The sequence below is a fragment of the Rhincodon typus genome, chromosome 15, assembly GCF_021869965.1.
Source record: "Rhincodon typus isolate 14 chromosome 15, sRhiTyp1.1, whole genome shotgun sequence".
Taxonomy (NCBI): Eukaryota; Metazoa; Chordata; class Chondrichthyes; order Orectolobiformes; family Rhincodontidae; genus Rhincodon; species Rhincodon typus.
In genome coordinates, this window is record NC_063346.1 from 59,856,225 (window position 1) to 59,875,124 (window position 18,900).

Genomic DNA, 18,900 nt, shown 5'->3' on the forward strand with positions numbered 1-18,900 from the left:
ATAGCTTCACCACATAGAATAATCAAGGGCAGCTAGTGCATTGTAAAACCCCACCTTCACGTTCCTCTCCTAGTCATACACTTTCCTGATTTGGAACTATGTAGCATTTCTTTCAAATGCATTAGGTCAAGTTTCTGGAACTTCTTACTTATCAGCACTGTGAGTGTGCATACATCACATAGATTACAGTGGTTGAAGAAATTGGCTCATTGCCCCGTTTCGCAAGCGCACCATGAATTGGATGATAAATTCTAGCCTTTCTAGTGATGCACCTATCCCATGAATGAAAACAAGTTTTTTTCAGAAAAAGCCTCCTCCATCTGTAAACATATCTTTCACTGCTGAGGACACTTCCTGCCTGGTAAATGCCCGGCCTCATTTTGTTTCTATGTCAATGGGATAGCATTATTGTCTAAAGTGACAATGATTTCTTTTGCTTGGAACAAAATTTGTTGCCTGCCTGTCTGACCACAGCGTCTTCATGGGCTTGAGTGATCAGGTTGGGTTGTAAATGTTTTGAGAGTTTTTGTGATCTCTTATATTACACTAATAAAGGACAGCAATAGAAGGCTTTAGGGTTCTCTTTAAACGTAGGTTTTGTATTATATTGGTAACAAGTACACCTTAGCATTATCATTATTTTGAAGGATTGGAATGCTTGAAGAATCTGTTGGAAATGGAGCAGTTAATTCAATGTCTAAAGCTTCAAAAGGTCTGAATTTCTTGTATTGATGATGTATTTTAATGTTTACAGTTCTGGGGCTGTTAACAATACTCTCCTCCTCCTAATTGATGTCACCTTTTCTATACCCAGACTGTTAAACTGGATGTCGATGAGCATCTTGAGTTGTTAATCCAATTTGACCCATCGTATAAGGATGACTTGTACACTCGTGTAATAGAGGAGGTTCTGACAATCCGGTACTCGGAACACCCACACGTGGATTATGTGGTCTTGAGGGGAGAAGTGCACTTCCCAAACCTGCACTTCGAAACTGATATGGTGGACTTTGGTTGTATCCTCAATGATACTGAGATAGTGCACTACGTGGAGATGATAAATTGCAGCCCCCTGCCAGTAAAGTTTCGCTGGTCCTTCCTTTCAGATGAGCCAGTTAAATGGAATAGGTAAGAGAATTTACTATTTCGAATTAGAATTAGAATTAGGTTCTATTGTCATACGTACTGAAGTGCAGGGATACAAGACTACAAGTGAAATGTGTACAAAATTGCCACTCTCTGGTGCCATTTTACCTACAAAGGTACCTAGATACAAAATCTTAGGAATGAAATAGAAAATAAAGAAATGAAGTTAAAATTTTAGTATTACATTCCAAAAACTACAATTTATAAAAAGTACTTGGATTTGAAGTTGAACATGAAACTCCTGTATAAGAATGGAGTGAAAGTGACAATATGGTGATGAGTTTAACTTGAGGTCACCACATATATGATGAGAGATGAGGTTGAAAAGGTGATGTTCTCATACTGACTTCAGCCAGCATGGGAATTGAACTCATCCTATTGATGTTATTCTTCGTCACAAGCGAGCTGCCCATTCAACTGCGTTAACTGAACTCCCAAGAATACATCAAGAGGACAACTATTTGATTAAAAAATCCAAGTTAGGAGAACGACTGCTTAACTGAACAATGGGGTGGATAATAAATTACTGTGTATGGCAGCCACGATAAAGATAGAGATGTCAGATGCTGCAGAGAAGAGGATGAGTATAGATTGTCTGAATGTTTCCAAAGGTAGCTAGCATCAGGCTGACACATCTGCAGAGATGACAAAAGCAGACATGTTTGAGATGACAAATGCTAATATTGTCCTTTAAGAATCTGTCATTGACTTTTGGAGGTTTGGAATAATATTCTCTGGGACCTGCCATTTGCTATTGATATTAGGTTTTAAAGCACCATTGACTTCTCTATAAAACTATCAGGAGGTTTTTATACCCAAACCTTCTATTGGATGAAGATTCACATAATACATGGCGACCGTCATACAGACTAAAACACAAGTAATGAATTTACAAAGAAGTTTGGAAGTGGAGGCCTTCTGGTACAGACAGAAGGTAAAGGAGATTGCAGTTCACAGTTTTTTTAGAATCTTTGAGTTGCAGGAGGGAAACGTTTCAACTGCTTAGCTTCTGTCCTGTTTCCTCTGTCATAATGAAGCTGCCAATGTCCCACAGAAACATTGTGTGACCATCCAACTCAATACCCCGTTCCTGTGTTCTGTCCATACCCTTTGATCCCTTTAGCCGTAAGAACTATATCTAACGCCTTCTTGAAAACATTTATTATTTTGGCCTCAACCATTTTCTATGGCAGAGAATTCCACAGGCTTACCACACTTTGAATGAAGAAATATCTCCTCATCTCCGTTCTAAATGGCCTACCCTGTATACTTATGACCCCTGTTCTAGACTCCCCTGTCTTCGGGAACATCCTTCCTGCATTTAGTCTGTCTAGTCCTGTTCGAATTTTATAGATTTCCATGAGATCCTCCCTCTTTCTTCTGAACTCCAGTGAATATTGTCCTGACTGATTCAGTCTCTCTTCATATGTTAGTCTTGCCATCCCAGGAATCAGTTGTGAACTCCCTCCATAGCCAGAACATCCTTCTTTATTTATGGAGAACAAAACTGCACGCAATACTTCAGGTCTGATCTCACCAAGCCCCTGTATAATTGTAGCATGACACCCCTACTTCTGTATTTGAATCCTTACTTTATGAAGGCCAACATAACACTTGTCTTCTTCACTACCTGCTGCACCTGCACGTTTACTTTATGCAACTAGTGTAGAAGGATACCCAGGTTTCATTGCACCTGTCCCTTTCCCAATCTATCACCATTCAGATAATAATCCATCTTCCTGTTTTTGCTCCCAAAGTGAATACCTCACATTTATCCATATTATCCTTCATTTGTCCATTATCTCAACTTGTCCAAATCATACTGAAGCATCTCTTTAACCTCCTCCCAGTTCACCTTCCCACTCAGCTTTCTGTTGTCTGCAAACATGGAGATACTATATTTAGTTTCCTCATCTAAATTATTAATATATATTATGAATAGCTGGGATTCCAAACACCGATCTCTGCATGCACCATTAGCCACTGCTTACCATTCGGATAAAGACCCGTTTATTCTTTCGCTTTGTTTTCTGTCTGCCAACCTGTTCTCTATCCATGTTAGTGCACTATTCCAATCCCACGTACTTTAATTTTAAATGTTAGCCTCTTATGTGGGACTTTACTGAAAGCTTTCTGAAAATCCAAGTAACCACTTCCACTGGCTCCCCTGATTAACTCTATTAGTTAGATAGACTCCATTTGTCCCGGATAAACTCCAGTTGTCCCAGGATCATCAATAAATCATTGCTATTGTTCCAAATTCCTTTTCATTGACTACGTATCCAAGCTTGCGTTAAAAGAGCGACAGCGAGAAAAAGACTTGGCACTTTCCTTATCCTTGCTGTGTTTGATCCATGTTGCTTCCTCCCTCATTTTGCTTAAAGCAAACTACTGACATATGATAGTAGGAACTGCAGATGCTGGAGAATCTGAGATAACAAGGTGTAGAGCTGGATGAACACAGAAAATTTTCTGAAGAAGGGTCTAGGCCCGAAACGTCAGTTTTCCTGATCTTCTGATGCTGCTTGGCCTGCTGTGTTCATCCAGCTCTACACCTTGTTATCTACTGACATATGATTTGTTTGTATATTCCCAGAGTAGCTCTACTGTCTTTTTCAACTGAACACTCTGCCAGTAACTTTCATCTTTAACATGTGAAGTTATCATACAAGTGTAAGTAAAACAAGAGATGCAAATTGCTTGACACCTCACTGACCTCCAATGGTCAAAAAGTCACCGGACCCAAATCATTTTTATCTCCATAGATGCTTCCAGATCTGCTGAGCTTCACCAGCAGTTTCTGTTTTTGTTTCAATTTCAATGCTCCTGGATTAACATTGGAAATTGTGAGGCAGTCAGTTATTGTATGTTCTCCCATGTGGTTTGTCTCCACTTTTAAAGTGATCAGAGCAGCCTCTTAAAGCTAACAGTCTCCTTTTTCAAAAAAATTGTTCTTAGTCCATGAATGTTTCAAATACTAAATTCAAATAATGAAAGTTGAATATTGATATTCCATTTTCACTGCTCATAACAAGTTTGATGCCAGCTACCCCATTAAAATCATGTGCAAATGGAAGGCTTACAACAGGACATTGGAGCATCCTCCTACACAGTTTACATATTTCATATTTTGCTCTAATCTCTCCTGTAAACCTTTTGTATACTCTTTAACAACCACTTCTGTAGCCCGTGGCTGGATTGTTAATCTTTGACAAGGAGGGCGAACAAAGTGAGCTTTAGGGTAGTTTTAATTTTTTTTCTCTGATTGTTATCACCTGATTCCACTAATACGTCTGAGAACACAGATACAGAAAGGGCATTTCCTCTGGTTGGGATTATCCAGAACCAGCTCATAGAATAACTGATACACTATTTGACATTGAGATGAAGAGAAATTTCTTCGCTCAGAGGGAGGTGAACCTTTGCAATTCTCTACCCCAGAGGGCTGTGAAGACTCGGGCATTGAGCATGTTCAAGACTCAGATCGATATACTTCTACATGTTACAAACATCAAGGAATACACGGAAAGCGCAGAGCAATGTTGTTGAAGTAGAAGATCAACATTGTTTCATTAAATAGCAGAGCAGGCTCAAAGGGCTGAATGGCTTAGTCCTGCTCCTCTTTCTTTTGTCCTTATCTTCTCCAATTAGTATGTCAGATTTTGTTAAGAGTATACAGCAGTGCTCTGATTGGGTAAACCACAGATTAAATGACTCCAAAAATGATTGTTTTATTGTGCCTGATGTCTAGTTTAATTTGTAATTCTTTTTATGCAAAATTTATGAAACTATCTCACTAGAGATTACATCTGTCCTTGTAAAGTGGCCTATTTCAGCTATTTTGTATTGAACAGTCACTCATTTTAGGGACCTAAATGTGTTGTCATTCTTGAAACTAAAACTTTCATATTCTCTGACCTAATGTAAATCCACACTACTTGAATGAATCTAGTCAACATTTTAGTCAACCTATTTCACACATTGTTGAGGTGCAACTACTACCTAATGCTGCATAATCAAATGATTCTATTATTACTAATACATCACCAGACTAAACCTCTTTGATACTAATGCAATTCCCTTCAGTCTGATCATATTCATCAGCTTCACCCTCTGATTTTATGTCTCATGCAACACTTTGGGATCCCTTTTTGGGCAGTTTATTGAGTTATGATATTTTCAGTCACATCTGAATCGCCTGTTAATTGTTCCCTAGGTTCATTTGTGTTTATTGCAGCTCCAATCCTGTCATCTGGTATGGTGCCCAGATCTGACAAATGTGCTTTCATTCTCATTCCTCCTGTTGAGTCTTTTGCTCTAGAACCTGTTTCTAGAATCTGGAAAATCTTGAAATGCTGCAGTCATCCTTTGTGACCCCACAGATTGTCCTGTGTGTGCCATAAAAGCTGCCATTCAGCCCATTGAGTTTGCTTTGCCACTCAATGAGATCACGGCTGATCTGATAATCCTCAACTGCACTTTCATGTATTTTTCTCATAAACCTTAGTTCCCTTAATGATTAAAAGTCTGTCTATCTCATCTTTGAAATACTGAACAATCCAGTCTTGACAGATCTCTTTCGCAAAGAATTCCACAGATTCCCCACCCTCTGAGAGGAGAAATTCTTCTTCATCTTTATCTTAAATATGCAACCCTTTAGTTTGAGGTTGTGCCTTCTGATCCTAGGCTGTTTCCCACATGGGAAAAAATTTTCCCTCATCTACCCTGTCTTGCCATTGACAAATTTTGTATGTTTCAATAAGATTGCTTCTTGTTCTTCCATATTCCAATGATTAAAGGCCCAATCCACCCAATTTCTCCTCAGTACAATTTAGCATACCACACCATAAGCAGCATCCCCATCAAAGAGGGGATTGCAGACTTAAAATCAGGATCCCACCACTTCACATATCCAAACATATGTTTTGATTTTTATGTTTACCTATCATCAAGTTGAACGTATTCTTAGATTAAGAGACTCTGCTCCCTCCTAATACTAATTCTACTAGTACTTAATGCAGGCATTATTTTACTAATGCTAACATTTGTTTCTCCTGACACTGGAACACTGAACTGTTGTAATGACGCTCAAATTGACTATTTCTCCACTGAAACAGTATTGATTTTTGCAGCCTTTGAAATGAATGTTGAACTTCATTCTGTTATAATTTTTCACTGGTGAGGTATTGATTGGCACTTTACAAATGAATGCAGGAATCTGCTATGACCTGTCGATTGAACTCATTTCAGTGAATCTTGATAGGTAACACTGGAGTTCAGGAACAGCTAATGTGTCCTTAGAATTTTAACCATTTTTTAAGACTTCGCAATATGTATTGTACATATATTCTTTATTTACATAATCATAGTCTGTTGTGTGAACACGATCTACTTTCACTTTCCAAATTGGAGGTTATTTCATACACACCTAACTGGTCTGACTTGAGTTTGAACTGCTGGAGAAAATAAAGTTCCATGCATTTGCACCACCAAGCCCACTCCAAAAAGAGTTAATTGAGGATGCTGTTCTCTTATAGATCTTCTTCCGACACACCTTTTGATGCCATGAAGACAGCGGGCAAGGGCAGACCAGATGGGCACTACAAAAACGTGCTGCTTGGCTGGTGTGCTGATTTCCCTCACTATTTAAGCCACCAGTGAGTTTCCTCAGGATTAGGGAAGTTTGAACCCAACAGTTTGCCTAATTTTGCAATGAGGCCAATTAAAATAGCTCATTGTGAACTTTTTGAGGGCCAGTTCCAGAGGGTCTGTGGCCCATAGACTCCACGCAGGATCAGGGACATACCAGGTGCATGGAAGTAGCAACACATTGGGTAGGCAGTCCAGGCATCAAAATCCTTTATGCTCACGAAAGGGAGTACAGCTGAGCCATTAGATGCTATTGTGTGTGTTTTGGTTGCCTGCAGAGTGTTCACTGCAGTCTCAATGACTTTCTACCCTGTAGGGAATTGCAAGGAAAGAAAGACTAAGGTTTCTAGACATTGTAGCGAGAAAATGAAGAAGAAAGCTGATCATAGCCACGAATAATCTCAGCACTCGGATAACCTAGAGGAGTACAGAAGTACAGGAGTCAAGCTAAGAAATTAGGAAAGAGAGGGCATGTAAAGATATTAGCAAACAAATTAAAGGAAAACACAAAGATGTTTAAACACTGTATAAAAAGCAAAAGGATAGTTAAGGAAAAAGTGGGACCTATTGGAGATGAAGAAGGGAACTTGTGTAAAGATGCTGAGGATATAGGAAGAATTTTAAATGAAGTTTTTGTCTCTATATTCATAAAGGAAAGGGATGATGTGGATATAGTAATGTGAAAGGAGCCATGTGAAATATTGGCCAAAATAATCATAACGAGAGGAAGTATTAAAGGAGTTGGAATCCTTGAAAGTAGATAAGTCGCCAAGGTCAGATGGACTGTTCCTTGGGTTGTTGAAGGAGGTCAGGGAGGAAATAGCAGATGCTGAGAGATATTTTCCATTCTTCATTAGACACAGGTGAGATGCCGGAGGACTGGAGGAATACAAATGTGGTTCAATTGTTTAAAAAGGATACAAAGGAAATGCTAAACAATTATGGGCCATTTAATCTTATTTCAGTGGTGGACAAATTGTTAGAATCAATCCTGAGAGATTGGATAAACTGTCACTTTGAAGGGAGTGAACTAGTCAGCATGGTTTTGTTGAGGGAAGGTCGTGCCTTACAAATTTCATTGAATTCTTTGAGAAAGTGACAAAGAGGATGGATAGGGACAGAGCAGTGGATGTTGTTTGCATGGATTTTAGTGAGGCATTTGACAAAGTTTCACATGGCAAGCTGGTCAAAAAAGCCCATGAGATATAGGGTAATGTGTCGAATTGGATCCAAAGTTGGCTTAGTAACAGCAAGCAAAGGGTCAGGGGCTGCCCTTGCGATTGAAAACTGTTTCAAGTGGTGCTCTGCAGGGCTTGGTGTTGGGACCCCTGCTATTTGTTTTATAAAGTTATAATTTTGACTTGAATGTCGTGGACACATTTGGGAAATTTGCAGATGACACCAGAATTAGCCAGTGTACAGGATAATGTAGAAGATAGCAATAAGCTCCAAAATGATATAAGAGCATTGGTGGAGTGTGCAGGAAAGTGGCAAATGGAGTTCAGCTCTGACAACTGTAAAGTAATGCATTTAGGGAGGTCAAACTTTAAAAGGGAATACACAATAAACGGGAATATACGGAGAGGGGTAGATGAATTGAGAGATCTTAGTGTGGTCCCTAAAGATAGCAGTACGGGTAGACATGGTTGCATAGAAGCCATATGAATGTTCTATTTCATTGGCAGAAGTATTGAATACAAAAGTAGGGATACAATGATGAAACTATGTAAGACATTGGTGTGACCACAACTGAGTATTGTTCTGGTCACCACATTACACGAAGGATATAATTACTTTGGAGGGAGTAGAGAAGATTTACTAGAATGTTACCAGGCTGGAGAAATGTAGTTACAAGGAGAAATTGGAGAGGTTGGTGTTGTTTTCCTTCAAACAGAGAAGGCTGAGGAGTGACCTAATTGAGGTATGCAAAACTGTAAGAGACAGAGATCGAGTAGATCTAAGTGGCAAAAGGTTAGATGGGACGTGAGGGAAAGCTTTTTTACGAAGTGGGTGGTGGATGTGTGGAATTCGCTGTCTATGTCAGTGGTGGAGGCAGAGGCCCTATACTCTTAAAAAGTACCTGGATCTGCACCTTAAGTGCTGTAACCTGCAGGGCTATGGGCCATGTGCAGGAAAATAAGCTGACTGAAACTGCACTGCCGCCACCCCCCACACACCTCTGCGCTCCACCCCGCCCCCCCCAGCCCCCCGGGCTGTATAATTTCTGTGGTTCAATAAGGAGTTCAGTGGAGCACAAGGCAGGGAGCAAAATCTCAGGTTTTGGGTCTATTAACGTTATTCTTAGAAGGATCAGCAGAGAACGGCAGCCAAGAGGGACGACAGGCTGCAAGATGGTGGAGGCCATTTTGTCAGTATAGGATCAGGCAGACTAACTGGAGATGTCAGAGAATCACTAACTCTGAAGACTGTGAAGCTCCAAGCAAATGTTCACTGAGATTTGTAGCCGCATTGCAGAAAAGCTCACACCTTGCGTCATCACTTGCCATGTGCTATTCCAGTAGTGTCAAATTCAATGTGGCTTGTAACATCTTCACTTCTGGTTATTTCCAAAGATCAGCTATGGACCTTAGTAGCTTCTCACAAACAGCTGCACACCATTGTATCTTGATGTTGATGGGTGCCCATTTTGCGAGGTGCTTGGCAGTACATTCAATACCAGTCAGATATGACCTTGCAGCCATAAAGTACAGTGGGTTATGTCGCCATTGCTGGATTCTCACAGGTGCAATGTTTCCTCAAACACATCCATATAATCATTAAGGTGCACAGTGAGATCCACTAACAAGAAGGCCCTCTATTCCTTCAAAGTTCAACTGGTCTGTAACCACAACAAAAGCTTCCTGCATTTGTGCTCTCACCTTCCACTCTAATGCCAGTGGTCATTCGCTGAAAAGTGCAGACAATTCCTCATCTGTATCTTAAAGTACTCAGGTAGGGAAGGATTAGATATCTTGGGCACACATTCCTCCCATGTTCACAAACAACTTGCATCTAAGGCTCCTCAACTAGAGTTGCTGCCTGGTCTGGAATTCCCAGAGCAAATAAGGCCTTGAACATTTTCTTCCATTGCACCTAGTTCCTCTTGAAAATAATTCCACTGCTAAGGTTCTCAGTCCATGCCTTTTTTGTTTGGGAGAATAGCTTTCTCCTGCCACCTTTCGGAAGGAGGATCTCACTCCAGTCCCTCATCGTCTCAAGGAGGGTCTGCATGTTAGCTTTGCTATGAAGGGGGCAGTCCTGCTCTTTGTCTTTCCTCTTCTTTCACTGCTTCATCCAATCCTGCAACAAAATGGCAGCCATACTAATGGCTTCCATGCCATATTTGAATTCATCCTGCACTAACACATTCCTAACTCCATCCCCTTCCCTATGGCTGGTAATATGGCCCAACTCACTCTTCAACCAATCAGCATCCTTAGCTGTGAAAATGGGATGCTGTAACTGCTCCACACACTCTCTTCCTAAGAAGCTGATGGAGGCGAGGTGATTGAATTTTTTTAAAAGCAGAAGTAGGTAAAATCTCATTGGGCATGGGAATCAAAGCTTATTGGTAATAGATGGGAATATGGAACTCAGAACACTAAAAGATCAGCCATGAGCATGGGGTTAGGGTGGGGGTAGTGAAACAGAAAATATTGTAACAGGAGCTGGCTTTGTTGATGTCATGACTTAGCGAAATCTCCACCCAGCTCCCAACAGTCTCCTGTTTATCATTTGGGATGGGGTTAATTTTGAGGCCAGACAGTTCACATTTACTGTAAGCATTGTTTCAGAGAGAGATAATTTATTTTCAAATTTATATCAACCAATACCAAACCAACAGATGCCTCTGGAGAATACCTTACACTTACCTTGCACAATCTACTCCTGTTGAGCTTTCTTCCTATTTCTAATTCAATAAATGAAAAGAAATTGGCTTCCAAAATTGCTCTATTAATTTCCTGAAAAGATTTCTCTTTAGACTTTTTCAGTTCTTTTATATTAAAAAGCAAGTACTCCATGGAATACAGAACCGCTAAGTAATGGCCATACTGGAACGTTTTACATCAATATTTCAATGTAAAAATTAAAAGCAGCCCAAAATAATTGACTTAGAAAAGTCTCTAGTTACTGAGTCTTCCCTTTGATTTGATTCAAATATGATCAGAAATTAAATTAAGCTGCAGTTAAACAGCTGTTTAATTGTAACATACATTATATCCATAGCTCTATGGAAACATAATAGACATACTGTTTTGTGAAATGAGACAGGGTTCAGGTGTAGATGGCCTGTGGGAATATGGATGGTATGGTTCAGAGGAAAAAGCTGATAGTACATTTTAAACTTCATTCTGTTCATCTGACATCCCTCAAGGTTTTATCATCAAACTAGCACGAGTGTCTTCAAACTTTCAGTCCCTTGACCCACTTTGTTATTCAGTAATAGTAGACCTCAAACAACAGCGTAAAAAATGCATTAACAGCCCCGATGTTGATTGCTGTGTGCGGAAACTTGCACAACCCAGCTGCCCTGTCTGAGTACATAAGAAATGTAGCAATTATAAAATAATTCCAAAACACAGGGACCGCATCCTAAATAGAACTGAGTTCTGTTCATCCCTTGCCCCTTGTTTATTGACCTTGCTATCAAACAAGATTACTTGTATGCCAAAGAGTATAAGTTGCAAGTGATAAACAAAACTAAATGATCCCACAACCAATGGAATCAGATCTAAGCTGTGAATCCTGCCACATTCAATTGTGAATGCTGGTGGCCATTAAACAATTCATGGGGGGAAGCTTTACAAATATCCCCATCCCTAATGATGGGAGAGCCTAGCATATCAGGGCAAAAGACAAGGCTGAAGCATTTGGAACATAGAACAGTACAGCACAGTACAGGCCCTTCGGCCCACGATGTTGTGCCGACCTATTATCCTACTAATATCAATCTACCCTGCATACCCTACATTTTACTATCCTCCATGTGCCTATCCAAGAGTCGCTTAAGTATCTGACTCCGCTACCACTGCCGGCAGCGCATTCCACATGCCCACCACTCTCTGTGTGAAGAATCTACTTCTGGTATCTCCCCTATACCTTCCTCCAATCACCTTAAAATTATGCCCCCTCATAATAGTCATTTCCGCCCTGGGAAAAAGTCTCTCACTATCCACTCTATTTATGCCTCTCATCGTCTTGTAAACCTCTATCAAGTCATCTCTGATCCTTCTTTGCTCCAATGAAAAAAGCCCTAGCTCCCTCACCCTTTCCTCATAAGACCTGCCCTCCAGTCCAGGCAGCATCCTGGTAAATCTCCTCTGCACCCTCTCTAAAACTTCCACATCTTTCCTGTAATGAGGTGACCAGAACTGAACACAATATTCCAAGTGTGGTCTAACCAGAGTTTTATAGAGCAGCAGCATAACCTCACGGCTCTTAAACTCAATTCCCCTCCCAATGAATGCCAACACACCAATACACCTTCTTTACAACCCTATCAACTTGGGTAGCAACTTTGAGGGATCTATGGACATGGACCCCAAGATCCCTCTGTTCCTCCATAATGCTGAGAATCCTGCCATTAACCCTGTATTCTGCATTCAAATTCGACCTTCCAAAATGAATCACTTCACGCTTTTCTGCGTTGAATTCCATCTGCCACTTCTTTGCCCAACTCTGCATCCTGTCAATGTCCTGTTGCAACCTACAACAGCCCTTGACGCTGTCCACAACTCCACCAACCTTCGTGGCATCAGCAAACTTACTAAACCACCCTTCCACTTCCTCATCCGATTTGCAACAATCTTAAGCCAGAAGTGCTGAGTGGATAATCCATCTTGGCTTCCTTCAGTGGTCCCCAGTATTATGATCAAAAACAAAGTTGCTGGAAAAGCTCAACAGGTCTGGCAGCATCTGTGAAGGAAAAACAGAGTTCATGTTTTGGGTCCAGTGACCCTTCCTCAGAACCCTTCAAACTTTCAGTCCTTTGACGCACTTTGTTATTCAGTAATAGTAGACCTCAAACAACAACATAAAAAATACATTAACAGCCCAGATTTGAGTTCTGAGGAAGGGTCACTGGACCCGAAATGTTAACTCTGTTTTTTCCATCACAGATGCTGCCAGACCTGCTGCGCTTTTCCAGCAACTTTGTTTTTGATCCTGATATACAACATCTGCAGTGCTTTTGGTTTTTACCCAGTATTATGATGCCTGTCTTCACCCAATTCCATTTACTCCATGTGATGTCAAGAAATGGTTGGAGGCACTGCATACTGCAAAGACTGTGGCCTCTGGCAACATTCCGAGATTATACTGGAAACTTGTGCCCTAGAACTTGACGCACCTCCAGCCAAGTCATTCCTGTACAGCTACAACACTAACATCTATCCAACAGTGTGGAAAATTGTCTTGGTGTGTCCTGGACACAAAAAGCAGGACAATTCCAAATTGGCCAATTACCACCCTATTAGTCCACTCGTGATCAACAGTGCTATCAAGCAGCTCAGCAATAATCTGCTCAGTGACACCCAGTTTGAGTTCTGCCAGGGCCATCCATCTCCAGGCCTCATTACAGCCTTGATTCAATCATGAACAAAAGAGCTGAATTCTAGAGGTGAGGCGAGAGTGACAGCCTTTGTCATCAAGGTCACATTTGAATGAGCATGTCATCAAGGAGCCTTAGCAAAACTGGAATCAAGGGACAAACTCTCCACTGGTTGGAGTCATACCTGGCACATAAAAAGATGTTTGTGGTTGTTAGAAGTCAGTCACCACAGCTCTAGGACATCGCTGCAGGAGTTCCTCAGGGTAGTGTCCGAGGCCCAACAATCTTCACTGCTCATCAATGACCCTCCTTCCATAATACGATCAGAAGGTAAAGTCCTCCTTACTAACATCTGGAAGTTAGTACCAAAATTGGGAGAGATGTGTCACAGACTAGTCAAGCAACAGCCTGACATAGTCATACTCACATCACAACCTACAGACAATGTAAGAAATCATACCTTACAGATAATATTCCAGATATCAGGGCATTGGGATGTCAGATTGCACCTGTACAGGACATTGGTGAGGTGACTTCTAGAATATGGCGCACAATTCTGGTCGCCCTTCTATTGGAAAGATGTTATTAAACTTGAGAGGGTGCAGAAGAGATTTACTAGGAATTTGCTGTATCTGGAAGATTTAAGTTATAGGGAGAGGCTAAATAGACTCTCTTCCTGGAGTGTCAGAGGTTGAGGGGAGACCTTATAGAGAATTATAAAATCATGAGGGGCATGGGTAGGGCGAATAGCAAAGGTCTTTTTCCTAGAGTAGATGAGTCCAAAACTAGAGGGCATAGGTTTAAGGTGAGAGGGGAAAGATTTAAAAAGGACCTGAAGGGTAACTTTTTCACACAGGGTGGTGCATGGATGGAATGAGCTGCCAGTGGAAGTGGTACACATTACAAAATTTAAAAGGCATCCGATGGCTATATGAATGGGAAAGGTTTAGAGGAATATGGGCCAAATGCTGCCAAATGGGACTGGGTCAGACTGGGATTTCTGGTTGGCACAGAGAAGTTGAACCAAAGAGTTTGATTCCATGCTGTATGACTATGTGATGATGTTCACTGATGATCACTTTAATGTGGGGATTGTTAACAGTGTTGTGAATTGTCACAGTAAGTTTTTATTATGTTGAAAGTGTTATTGCACACTTGTTGATGTTGTTGTCTGTGTCCATTTTCAAATGCAACAAGATCTGAATAATATCCAGGCTTAGGCTGACAAGCAGCAAGAAACATTCACACCACACAAATGCCAGGCAATGGCCATCTCCAATAAGAGATTATCTAACCACCGTCCCTTGACATTCAATGGACTGAATCCCTCACTATCTACATTCTGAGGAGTTACCGTTGACCAGAAACTCATCACATAAATACAGTGGCTACAAGAACAGGTCAGAGGCTAGCAATACTGCCACAAGTAACTCACCTCCTGACTCTCCAAAGCTTGTCCACCACCTACACGGCATAAGTCAGGAGTATGATGGAATACTCCCCACTTGCCTGGATGAGTCCAGCCCGAACAACACTCAAGAAGCTTGACACCATCCAGGACAAAGCAGCCCACTTGGTTGGCACCACATCCACAAGAATTCACTCCCTCCACCACCGACACTCAGCAACAGCATTGTGTACAAACTACAAGATGCATCGCAGAAATTCAGCTAAGATCCTTCGACAGCAGCTTCCAAACTCATGATCATTTCCATCTAGGAGGATGAGAGCAGCAGATACATAGGAAGACCACCACTTGTAAATTCTCCTCCAAGCCACTCACCATCCGGACTTGGAAATATGCCGCTATTCCTTCACTGTCCCCGAGTGAAAATCCTATAATTCTCTCCCTAAGGGCATTGTGGATCTACTTGCAGCATATGGACTGCAGCGGTTCAAGAAGGCAGCTCCTCAAAACCTGCCTCTTGTACCAAATATTTTGTTACCTTTCCTGCTATCTTCCATATAGTGTCAAATCTTGTTTGACAATGCTCCTGTAAAGCATTTTGAAATATTTTATTATGTTCAAGGTGCTGTGTAAATTATTGTTACTTCAGTGCTGTACTGAGGGAATTCTGCTTTGTCAGAGATGGCCTTTGCATTCTCAAATAGGCAGAAAAGATCTTGTGACACTATTACAAAGATGAGCAAGGCCTAAATATATTCATCAATCAGCTCTAATTTTGATGTCTTCGTCAGCATTTAACTATTTGTTTAGTTCTTAGTCTGTTGGTTTCCCCACATGGGTCCTTATCTCCATTCTCATTAAGTGCAAGCATCACAGCCTTGGAAGGAAATTGTGGTCAACTAATTAGCCATTCATCAACAGGTCTGTCGGGTTCACATGAATCACTGTTTAGCAGTGCTGTCATTGCCACACCCTTTGTTGAGAAGATTTTAAAAGGAGAAAATGAAATCAGAGAAACACAGTGTGATAACATACTTTAAGACCACAGAATTTAATGAGTTGTTTCCTTTCACTTCCTTTTCATTCTTTAATGATGACAAAGTTGTTTAAACGCCAGTGTTCAGTCTTTCATTCATTAGTTGAGGATTTGTTCTTTCACTGTCCCTGAAGGTGTTTTTTTTCCCCTTTCACAAGGGAAGTAGAAGACTGCTAGCTGTTATGGGAGACTTTCTAGTATATTTCCACACAAAAGACATAGAAAAAGTTTTTTTTAATGTTTTCTCTTCACAGGCTAGATGTTTTCTGCCATACAAGCCAAGGTCACCTGGTCAAAACATTGTTAAGCAGTTGTCCCTTAGATCAAAATCCATTTCTTTGTCGAGTCTGTGTTCACACTCACAATTCCAGAAAAATGCAACATTGTAATCAATTCATCGTGTACTCCAGTAGCAGTATCATTCACTTATTGTCCACAATCCAGAAAGTAAAGGAAATAAAAAGTGGTCTTTACACTAATCTGATATTAACTCCACTTTCCTGTTGACCCCCAATAACCCTTCACCTGGTTGCTTAATAAACATATAATCACCTCTGTTAAATTCTATTAGCAGCCATGGAGGGATTTCAGCCCTTGTCTCCAGGTACTAGCCTGGCCCCTTACCACTGTGTCACCTTCTCTCCCAGTTACATTGACTGGTTTCTTAGAAAAGAACCACCAGAGCAGGGCTGCACAGCCCAGGAGGAAAGAGGATTAACATACCTTAAGAGTATATACTGTGCAGTGGGTATGCCAGATAATAGTGATATTTATTTGAAAGTGATGTGGCCTTGCTATATTAGTTCCTTGGATCTTTGTTATTTAAATATTAATAATCCACCAGCTGTACTCCATTTACAGTAACGCTACCTATTTTGCCTGACCTTAGTTCCTATTCTAGAGACTCCTGACAGTAATCTATGGAAAAGTCTAGTCTCCTGTATTCCATTTTCTGATGGCTGTCTTGATTCTTTTTACAAATGCATTGAAATGAGCCACTTTTGCATCTTGAAAATTTAAACATTGATATCTCAGTAGTGTTCTTGATTGAATCTCCTGTTGAGCTTAATATCTGAGGCTGACATTCTTATCTGTGTGTGAACTCTAGTGACATTGGTGCTGTTGGAATTGCAGGGGTTTGCATTTGTCCATTGCTGTACATGCTTTACTGACCAAAGCAAAAGATTAGGTGTTTGACAAACTGTCTGTATGAGAATAAGATCTTTGGCCTTGCACAATACTTTCTCATTCTTGGAGAACAATTTCACCTGCAAATCAAATCAACACCGGCTTCACCTGTGCACAGATTTTTCTTGTGAAATGATAAATTGTTAGAATATTATTAAATGACATCCCATAACGTTCCTTAGCACAGACAGATTTCATAAGAATATTAGCAACAAGAGGCATTCACCCCTTCTACCTGGTCCTTTCTGAAGAATTGTGCAAAGTTTATAGTCAAGAGCAGTTAATCATTTATTTACAATGACACCAATTATATTTTATATTCTATAGGTGATGAATTTGTAATCTCAGCAAAGACACAGCAGTCCCAATACATCACATTTCAACATCTTTACCTTTCTTAAACTTTTCTGTTTCCTTCATTTTTGCATTCTGTTGTAAATAACTCAATTAGTAGAGCACTGGTCAGTTTGATGGGAGTTTGCTGCAGTCCTGTGATTTTTTATATGAAATATCTTCTCACTAGTCTCATCTGCAATTTGCTAATTTTTTCATGCCCTCTGGCGTTTTAGTCATAGTATGAGCTCAAGACTTTGCTTGTGTCAAAGTATGTCAAGAGAAGTGATATTCATTAGCCTTCTGGATACAGGCCATGTCCCATGGCCAATGTTGTTCTTTGGAGTTTTATAAGAGATTCTGGCCCAGCTTGTCTCTTGGTGGTCACAGTATCCAATCAAGCAGAATACGCAGGGAACAATCTTTTAAGGCATTATACCTGTTGTGTTAGTGTAATCTTTGCCCTCCTTTGATATCGCTATTTTCCACTGTATATGTAACAACTGCTATTGCATCTATCATCATCTATGAATGGATAACAATTGCTGTGCTGTCCAGTGATATACCTGTCAGCCTGAAGCAGGTAGAGTTTCCTTCATTCCAGCATCTGCATGACTGAAGGCGTTGGAGCTAATGTTAACCTATTTTGTCTAGCAGGAAACTGACAGGACTGAGCATAACTCTGGAATTACAGTGGACATGAATTTTCATTCCATTGACAATGAAAAGTATTATCAAACAGGATATAAATCCCGCATATCTAAATATTCTCTTGCATTTAGAAATGATCTAATTAAACCATAGAAAATTCTCATAGGGCTCAACACAGTAGTTGACGGGAGCCTGTTTCTCGTGGCTGGAACCAGGATGCATGGTTTCAGAATAAGAGGGAGGTCATTTGGGATTGAGATGAGTTTTTTCTTCGCTCAAAGGGTGATGAACTCTCTATCCCAGAAGGCTGCTGTGGTTTAGTCATTGACTACATCCAAGTCAAAGATTGGTGGACTTTAAGATATTAACAATAACAAGGGATGCTGAGAATGGTGTGGGAAAATAGTGTTAAGGTGGAAAATCAACCATGTAGCTGAATGGCAAAGCAGGCTTGAAGGGCCAAAAGGCTCCTGTTTCTATTTCCTATGTTCCTAATGCCCACCTTTTGACAATTTCTCACTAGGGGAGTTAGTTTGATATTATCCTCAAAATGTGTGACTCCAACCAGTAATATCACACTTTGCTGGTGCTGATTTGACTTTAGCAGAAGGTGGTCATCTTTGGTATCCTCTACAGCCCTGAGACAAAATACAATCCGTATCCCTCAAATTACCCACTTGATTCTTTAGAACATATTGCACACCACCACTCCCCTCATCTCAGAAGTCACATCTCTCAGTCACCCTTAAGAATATTAAAACCCTCATACTTAGCTAATTGCCAGAAGATCAATTTCCACCAACCTCTCTTCATTAGGCTTCCAAAGTGTTTCTCAACACATCCAGATTCAGTACAATACCCCACAGTTTGTCCCAAAGTACCAACTTCAATATCTTTGTCTTAAATCCTTCCAATATTTCATTGTATTCCATTCAGAAA

General features: G+C 40.5%; 1 protein-coding gene across 1 annotated transcript in view; it reads left to right on the forward strand.

The window, feature by feature from the left end:
• The window catches only part of hydin (HYDIN axonemal central pair apparatus protein), a 677,137-nt gene that overhangs the window by 356,202 nt on the left and 302,035 nt on the right, over positions 1–18,900 (forward strand). The window contains exon 25 of the mRNA XM_048605579.1: positions 815–1,128. Coding sequence (XP_048461536.1) covers positions 815–1,128 — 314 coding nt within the window. The remainder of the gene's footprint in view (positions 1–814; positions 1,129–18,900) is intronic.